The following is a 7642-nucleotide window of genomic DNA, read 5'->3' as shown; positions in this document are numbered from 1 at the left end:
CGTCCCAGATTACCATTTTTTCTTAGTGTTCCGTCATTTAAAATACAAAGAAATCTTCAATAAAGAGAGTATCATTCAAGTCTCTATGAATCAGAAATCGTTAAAGTAAAATTACGTCCTTAAGCATAGCAGATAATGTGCACAGAATTTCAGCGCAGTAACTAACTTTTTTTCCCCAGGGAGTCTGATGTCCTTGGTTTTGTTCTTGTCTCAGCTTCCTCCAGCTCAAACACTTGGGTGCTTCTTTATGATGACTAGACAAGGAAATTCTAGGAGAGGAGTAAAGGCCAATTATTTTAAGACCACACCACTCATTCTTAAGGGTTTTTTTTTTAAAAAAAAAAAAACGTGCAGTTGGTTGAATTGTGCAATTCTTTCCATTCCAGCTCTTTTAGTTACAAAGCAGTAAAGATTGAAGTTTGAAAGACAGCTTTACAAAAAAACAAAGCTGTGCTGTAATACTAAGTCTTATTTGTACAAATTTGCATTTTCTAAATTCAATTAGCCATGCCATACAGTATTAAAATGTGTGATAATCTTGCAAGTCTAGTGCAATTTGAACTATGCATTTTTCCAGGCACAGCACACAGAGCTTCTATTAATGGCAAATCAGCCTACCATGTGAACCTTCTAATAAAATAGCAGGAGCTTTTCTGCTTGTCGCTTTTTGTATTGAGCAGCATAACAAGGAAACTCACAGTCACATCGAATACTGGTCCCCTATAAAGATCAAACATACCAAGCTGTAAAATATAATACAGGAATATAATTTTATTGTGTTAATCTGCATATGTATTGGTACAGCTGTTCTGAGAATGCTTCTGATGAAAATTTTTCCGTAACTCTGGCTCTCCCAGCTGCTCCCATTGTGTCTTTTAAGAGAGGATCTCTCACAAATTTTTCCATGGCCTCAGAGAATTGCGTTGGCAGAGGATCGCACAAAAATCCTGTAACGTTATTCAGGATTGATTCTAGAGGACCACCTGAATTAACCGCTATAACTGGACATCTCATATACATTGCCTCCAGAGGAACAATGCCAAAGTGTTCTTCGCTTGGCGTGTAAAGCACACACACAGAGTTACTAAGAAGGGAGATTTTCTGTTCATCTGAGAACGATCTCAGAAAAGTCACCTTGTCGCTAATACTAAGCTCCGTCGTAATACTCCTCAGCTCTTCATAGTGCTCCACGTTTTCCAGAACTCTTTTGTCATAGCCACCTGCCATAACCAGGTGAACTTCATTCCACTCACGAGAAGCAAGTCTCCCACGAAGCTCATGCAAAGCTTCCAGGGCCAACGCTAGATTCTTTTTTCTCTCATACCTATTAATGGAAAGAAACAAGAACTTTTTCTTTTGGGGTATCAGGTCAGCTATGTCTGCAGGAACTATTGTTTCAAAGCTTCTGATGTTGAGTGACGGGTAGAGAACATCTGGGTTTATGTGAGATAAGGACTTAAACGTGTTCTTGAACACACCGGCAGTGAATTTGCTGTTGACAACGATGCAGTCTGCCATGCCGGTTGTGTATTCTTCCAGCCAGTCGAGAGGAATCCGGTAGATGCGTTTCAGAAAAGATTCTCTCTTGGTCAGAAGCTGATCAGGAAAGTGACAGTAAAACAAAACCTTCTTCCGCGTTCTGGCCAGTCTGAGTATGGGAATGCAAGCGGAGACCTGGTGCAATCAGGAGAGACCGGGGCAAGAGGAAGCATTGCTCGCGTTAGCGCAGCTGGCGTGCACGCGTGAGCCCGGCGGACACCCGAGCGCCTCCTCTCGAGCCCTGCCCTCCAGCACAGCCAGCCGCCCCCCTCTCCCCCAAAACCCCCCGCCGAGGCTCCGCGTTTCTTCCCTCACTTCCCCCCACCAGATCACGGCGCCTTCCCAGCTCCCTCCTCCCGCCAAGCCAGGCCGCCCGCAGAGCGCTGCGGGGAGGGCCCGGGGCCGGCGGGGCCAGCGGGGCCGGCTCCCTCCCCCGCCGCCCCCGACCGGGCCCCCCTCCCGCCGGCCTTCCGCGGCGGCGCGGCACCTGGTCGCAGACGAAGGCGTCCACCTCCTCGCCGCTGAGCAGCAGGACGTAGAGGGCGGCGAAGGCCATGCGGAGGGCGGCGCACAGCGCCTGCCCGCGGCCCCACAGGCTGCGCGGCAGCCAGCCGCCCGCCCGCCGCACCGCCAGCCCGCGCGCCTCCGCGAAGCACCGCGCCGCGTCGAAGTGCGCCGTCCAGATCTGCACGCGGCAGCCCCGCGCCTGCAGCGCCAGCGCCGCGTCCACCACCAGCCGCTCCGCCCCGCCCAGCCCCAGGTCCGGGTGCAGGAACAGCACCGACGGGCCCGCCGCCGCCGCCGCCGCCATGGCTGCCGCCGGGCCCGCCCCGCCCTCCGGCGGCGGCGGCGCGCATGCGCAGGCGGCCGCCTCCTGAGGACACGTCAGCCCTCGCCCGCGGCCTCGCCGCTCCCCGCCTGCCAGGTGGCCGCGGCGCTGCCCGATGGCTCGCCTCGCCTCTCCCCCGCTCGGCCGCCTGAGCCCAGCCGCCGGTAGAGCAGTGGGCGCGCGGCTGAGCTAGCTCGCTTAGCAAGCTTCCCCGGAGGGCGCTGGCGGAAGGGGAAAGGGGCCGGCGTTGCATCAGGCGTCATGGCGGGCAGCCGCTGGGGCCTCGGGCCGGGGGCGGGGCCTCGCCGGGCCGGGGACGTGGCTGGCTCGGCCGTGGGCGAAGAGGCGAGTGTGTGAGGAGCTGTCGTGTCCGCTCGCGCTATGGTGCGTCGTCTTGTCCCCCCGGCCCTCCCCGCGGGCTCTTCCCGCTGCCCCTGCGGTGTCTCCTCTCTCTCCCCCGCCGCATGTTTCTCCTCTCTCTCTCTCTCTCTCTCTCTGCAGCCCGGGCCCAACCCCAGCGCCACCAGCGTCGGCGCCTCCGGCCGCTCGCCCAGCAAAGCCGTGGCTCCCCGCGCGGCCGGCTCCACCGTCCGCCAGAGGTAGGTGCCCGGTGCCCGCCCGGGCTGCGAGCGGGGCGCAGCGGGCCGTGCCCGCCCCCCACCCCGCTGCCTGCCCGAGCGGCCTGGCAGGTGGCGGAGAGCGGGCGCGCCCGGGCCTGGCTCCCCGGCTGCCGGTGCAGCGGGCTGCCCCAGGCCTCCTGCGTGGGGCTTGCCCCGCCGTGCAGGCTGGTGCGAGCGCCTTGCGCCTGCAGGGCTTCTTGGGGTTGGAGCGTTTGGCGTTAGGAGCTTGCAGGTTGCTAACGTGTGCGTTTTGGGCTTTGCTGTGTTACCCCCTGAAGGAAGAATGCCAGCTGCGGGACCAGAAGCGCAGGCCGTGCTACGTCCACGGGCACTGGTGGGATGTGGCGATTCTACACTGAGGACTCTCCGGGGCTCAAAGTGTAAGTTGGAAACAGGGGTGGTGGCAGGCATGGGGAGCCTGTCTTTCCCATGTTTATTCTACTTTTAACCTTTGGCCTGAAAGGTTGATGTTCTGGTCTGCATGGGAAAACACGTTGGACTGGTGGCTGCTTAGATTTGGGAAGAAACCTGATGTTTAATCTGTAAATCTGGAGAGGTTGCTTTCAACCTTCAGATTGGGGTTGTTTAAAAAGAAACAGGGTACTGTTTTGTGATCAGCTAGGTTTGCTTTAATTGCTCTTTGAAGACTGAGCAGTCCCTTTGAAGCTAGGAACGATTGTCACAGTGAATTTAGGCAGCTACGTACGCTTTTGCATCATCGTGATAACAGTTGTACTCTTTTAGCTAGCTTTTTGTTTTTTATGTAATAATATGCATATTGTGACCATTCATCTTTATTTTGAAAACATAATACAGTTGATACACCGTGTACTTGCAGACTTTGAGTATTTTTTTAATCAGGAAACTGAAGATAAACCATTTTAGCTCTTACATTAAAAGTGTGGAAGTGAATAACATTCCAATATCCTGTTTTATCCTGTTTATCTCTCTTATTACAAGATCAACTTTCCAGGTTTGTGATCGGATAACTCGTGGATAGTGTTCCTCAGTCTGTAAAGAGAGCGTACACGTCTACTTTTTAACCAGATTCAGTCATTCAGACTAGTTGCCCACATCAGCCTAACACTTGGGTAATGGAGGTAGAGGGACCGTTTCAGCTGATAGAGCTACGTGCTAAGTCACTGTGTTGACTTGTGTTTTTAGTAAAGTTGTACTTCACAGCTTCTTATTTTTTGTTACTGGGTTGAAGAGGCTCCAGAGATCCAGAGGTGCCCCTATTGCTTCTTTTTTTCTGGAATCTATTATTATTTTATTCTGGGGCTTTTTAAAAGAAAATACATTGCAGCTGGCTGCACAAGGAAAATGTTTGAGAGAGAGCTTAGGATAGTCTAGGTAGTGACTTTCACAACCTGTATCTTCTCTGACATCTTAAGTATTTTCATTTTCATATGTGCTTGGCTCTATTTAAAAAAAAAAAAAAACACAAAACAAATTTTACTGCAAATCATCAAAACAGTGGCATTTTGTTATTGCAGATCTTACTTTCTCCCTTCTGAACTCAAGGACCATGCAAGGCAAAGACAATAAAGAGAAAATGAGCATCAGTGATGTTTTAGAGTATGTCTGTGCAGATAGGAAAGTGGTTTGTGTATCGTGTAGTCTACTAAACCCCAGGTTTAAAAAAAAGAAAAAAACAAACTGAAAGAACAGATGGATGCTACCCTTAGGTAGTTGGATTTTTTTTTTCCCCTCAATGGAGCTGTGATAAAAGCAGTCAAAACAGCTTCACCAACTTCTCCAGTAAGTTTCCTTGTGGAATCTTTTCATCTCCCTTATGCCATTGAGCGTCTATTCATATGTAATGCTTTGTTCTAGTCTTCAATACAAGCAGGTCAGTAGATTTTTCCCTTCCTGTTTGTGCTGCAACATGAAGTTAAAGGTTGTGGAACAGTGAGCCCTGAGAATGCTTCTGCAAGCCACCATGGATACTTTATGGTCAGGCTGTTAATGGAAGAAACAAAAATTTGTAAAAGTGAGTTGGTTTTACAGCCCAGCTGCAGACAAATTACAACATTATGTGAATCACGGCTTGGAAGCAGCTTCCTTCCTTTCTTACAGATCTGTGCTGTCTGTATCACCCGATTGCTAGGGTCTCTGTTCTGCTCAGTAAGCTGTAAAATAAAAATGGGTTATAGATGAATTGTGGTTGCCTCAGTTAAGTGCTTCAGCAGAAGCTGCTTTTAAAAATAGTTGTGACCACCACTACATAGAGCGGTGCGAAAGCTTAGTGTGATTTTTTTTTTTCTGTTGTTTTGTTTTCTTGTGCCATTTAAAATACATGCTCTTAGAATTATTAGGAATTTGAAAAGTTCATAAAAACCACCTGAGAACAGATTATCTTGTACTAGCTGTGATTGGGGCAATTCTGCTATAGATCAAAAAGTGTGTATTTTATGTTGTGCATAATTGTATTTCTGATGCTTCAGGCTTTTACTGTCTATACTTAACATCAGAAATAATAAATACATTGAATAAGCAAGTTTGTTTTGCCTCAGGAAAGAAGGTTCCTTTTTAATAGGGGATGCCACAAAATGCATGGTCTCTGAAAGCAATACCAGCGAAAAGGGAACTGTGTGGGATGTGGCTGAGAGTGGGATATGATATTTTTCTCTTTAAAACTCAGTAATTTGTGCTTTAACGGGACTAAAGCAAAATAATCTCCTTAAGCTTGTTGCTGTTTCTGTGTTGCTTGGAACTTGTGGTTTTCTGTGTGTTGTCTTGAGCTTTCCTGCTTTTAAGAACAGTAGCTGGGGTTTCCTGTGGAACTATGATAGAGAATCAAATTGGACTAACAGTACTGGTATGCAGTCTTATCCAAGGCGCTTCTGAGGATGCACAACACGAAGTCTTTAGGGGTGCCTGAGTCGGTTTTGTTTTATTTGTATATATTTTTTAACTGAGCATATGAGGTTGAGAAGACTTAGGTGTATGGAGGAGAATTCCAGGGTTTTAGCTGGTTGTCTGTGGTACTGGAGGAACTGAAATAGCCATGACATCAGTACTGAAAACTTCTGCACGTCGCTTCTGTAGTGGGACCAACGTAATCTGCATGTAGAAGTCTTGTTGTAGGAGTTCTTGTAGGACATAATCTTCAACAAATGAAACACCAGGGATTGAGAAGCAGATTCTGTTGCTTAATGAAGTATTTCTCTCAATAGGGATTACTTGTGCAGTCACTGTGTGTTTCTAGTTTGTGTCATTAATGTGTTTGTTAAATGCTTTTTGTCTCTTTAGGGTTCTCCATACCCAGCTAAGCCTAAGCATGATAGATAATCATTGCGTTTTAGAAGTGCTTGTGAAAAATAATTATAAACATTTGAAACAGGTAGATCAAGATCTTATAGGAATATTAGTAAATTATTTCGGTCGTGTTTCCGTTTTGTTTTTACTTTATATTCAAGTAACATCTCCCTGCTTGTCAAGTGAAAGCGTAATCTGTAAAAGTTGTTGGACCAAAACTAATAAATCTGTTGGAATTGTACATTTCGGGTAATGATTTTATAATGGGCTTGACTTTGACTTTCTGTGCATCTTTTCTTTAAAAACAAACAAAAAAACCCCCAACAGCTCCCCACCTACCTCTTCTCTGTTGCCATGGTCTTCAATGGAATTAAAAACTCTGAGAAGGCAGCTACTAGATTATGTGAACTTTATGCCAAAATTTGACTAGCCGCTAGAGGACTCTGTTGTCTCTTATATCTGACTCTGCCTGTTCAGGTGGCTATCTGATTAGTAAAAAGAGATTATAACCTTCTACAAGTCTGGAGATTCATTTCATGATAACAAGCAATAGTGAGCTGTTAACAAAAACCACCTGTATTTAAAAGTAATTATATTGTGCTTTATAGTCGTGTAACGTTTAGGATATTTAAAATTATTTTTAAAAACACAGCGGCAGCAGCAGTTTTTGATAAACATGGCTGTCTCATTTCTGTGTGTGTTAAGGTGTTCCTATGGGAACAGTGTAAGAGCTGTCTCATACAATTGCATATGAACTGATGAGTGTGTTTGACTGATACTGGCCTTTGGACAAAGCAGATTTTTTTTTTTGTTGCTTTTTTTATGTTAATGCATTCTCTTTTTTATTTTTAGTGGTCCTGTTCCAGTTTTGGTCATGAGTCTTCTTTTTATTGCTTCTGTGTTTATGCTGCACATCTGGGGTAAATATACTCGTTCATAGACTCAGCTGCGAACTTAAAGCATGCATCTTGGACCAAAAATATTGTGGATCCTGGTTGTTCTTGGAGAGTGGGGGAGCTTCCAATCAGCTACTGAAGTCCTATCAACTCAGTTCTCTGGGCAGGGTTTGAAATCTGTCATGAGTCATTGTGTATTTGTGTCTGTACACTTAGAATACAGGTATTGCAATAAAATTTGTATATGGAAATGGAAAAAGTCTTAACTTTATTCTTTTCTCTTACTTCAACATACAGCAGCTAAAGCATTATAATTGCTTTTCATATATAACCATATTTCTGATCAAATGCAATTTGAAATTTAAACCAGATTCTTTTATACTGAGCACTGATGTATAATTTTACACTAGAAGATTTTTTTTTGAATGGGAGACGCCAAATTTTGTACACAAACATGTGAAAGTAAAAACATCTCAATTGAGATGAATTGGTTGAGC

The 7642-nt window shown here is 46.3% G+C and overlaps 2 protein-coding genes across 2 annotated transcripts; one reads left to right on the top strand and one right to left on the bottom strand.

Annotated features, from left to right (window-relative positions):
• Positions 1-746: 746 nt before the first annotated feature.
• On the bottom strand, positions 747-2365 carry ALG2 (ALG2 alpha-1,3/1,6-mannosyltransferase). The gene is made up of 2 exons (XM_068931293.1): positions 2027-2365; positions 747-1674 (listed from the first exon to the last, which is right to left on the bottom strand). Exons 1-2 carry the CDS (start codon positions 2348-2350, stop codon positions 772-774), a joined length of 1227 nt encoding a protein of 408 aa, XP_068787394.1. The 5' UTR covers positions 2351-2365; the 3' UTR covers positions 747-771.
• Positions 2366-2462: 97 nt separating this feature from the next.
• On the top strand, positions 2463-7404 carry SEC61B (SEC61 translocon subunit beta). Its single transcript, XM_068931292.1, has 4 exons — positions 2463-2752; positions 2870-2967; positions 3267-3368; positions 7102-7404. The coding sequence occupies exons 1-4, from the start codon at positions 2750-2752 to the stop codon at positions 7187-7189; spliced, it is 291 nt and encodes a 96-aa protein (XP_068787393.1). The 5' UTR covers positions 2463-2749; the 3' UTR covers positions 7190-7404.
• Positions 7405-7642: the final 238 nt, after the last annotated feature.

Source organism: Struthio camelus, chromosome 2 (genome assembly GCF_040807025.1).
Source record: "Struthio camelus isolate bStrCam1 chromosome 2, bStrCam1.hap1, whole genome shotgun sequence".
NCBI classification, from domain to species: domain Eukaryota; kingdom Metazoa; phylum Chordata; class Aves; order Struthioniformes; family Struthionidae; genus Struthio; species Struthio camelus.
This window is presented reverse-complemented; position numbering and strand designations above follow the sequence as displayed.

What these genes read in the sequence shown, in the direction of transcription:
- SEC61B (XM_068931292.1), top strand. An exon ending in GGCTCCACCGTCCGCCAGAG is followed by an intron (nt 2,968 to 3,266) that starts GTAGGTGCCCGG and finishes TACCCCCTGAAG; the next exon opens with GAAGAATGCCAGCTGCGGGA. An exon ending in GACTCTCCGGGGCTCAAAGT is followed by an intron (nt 3,369 to 7,101) that starts GTAAGTTGGAAA and finishes TTTTATTTTTAG; the next exon opens with TGGTCCTGTTCCAGTTTTGG.
- ALG2 (XM_068931293.1), bottom strand. Translation starts at nt 2,350, where the DNA reads ATGGCGGCGGCGGCGGCGGCGGGCCCGTCGGTGCTGTTCCTGCACCCG. An exon ending in ACGCCTTCGTCTGCGACCAG is followed by an intron (nt 1,675 to 2,026) that starts GTGCCGCGCCGC and finishes TGATTGCACCAG; the next exon opens with GTCTCCGCTTGCATTCCCAT.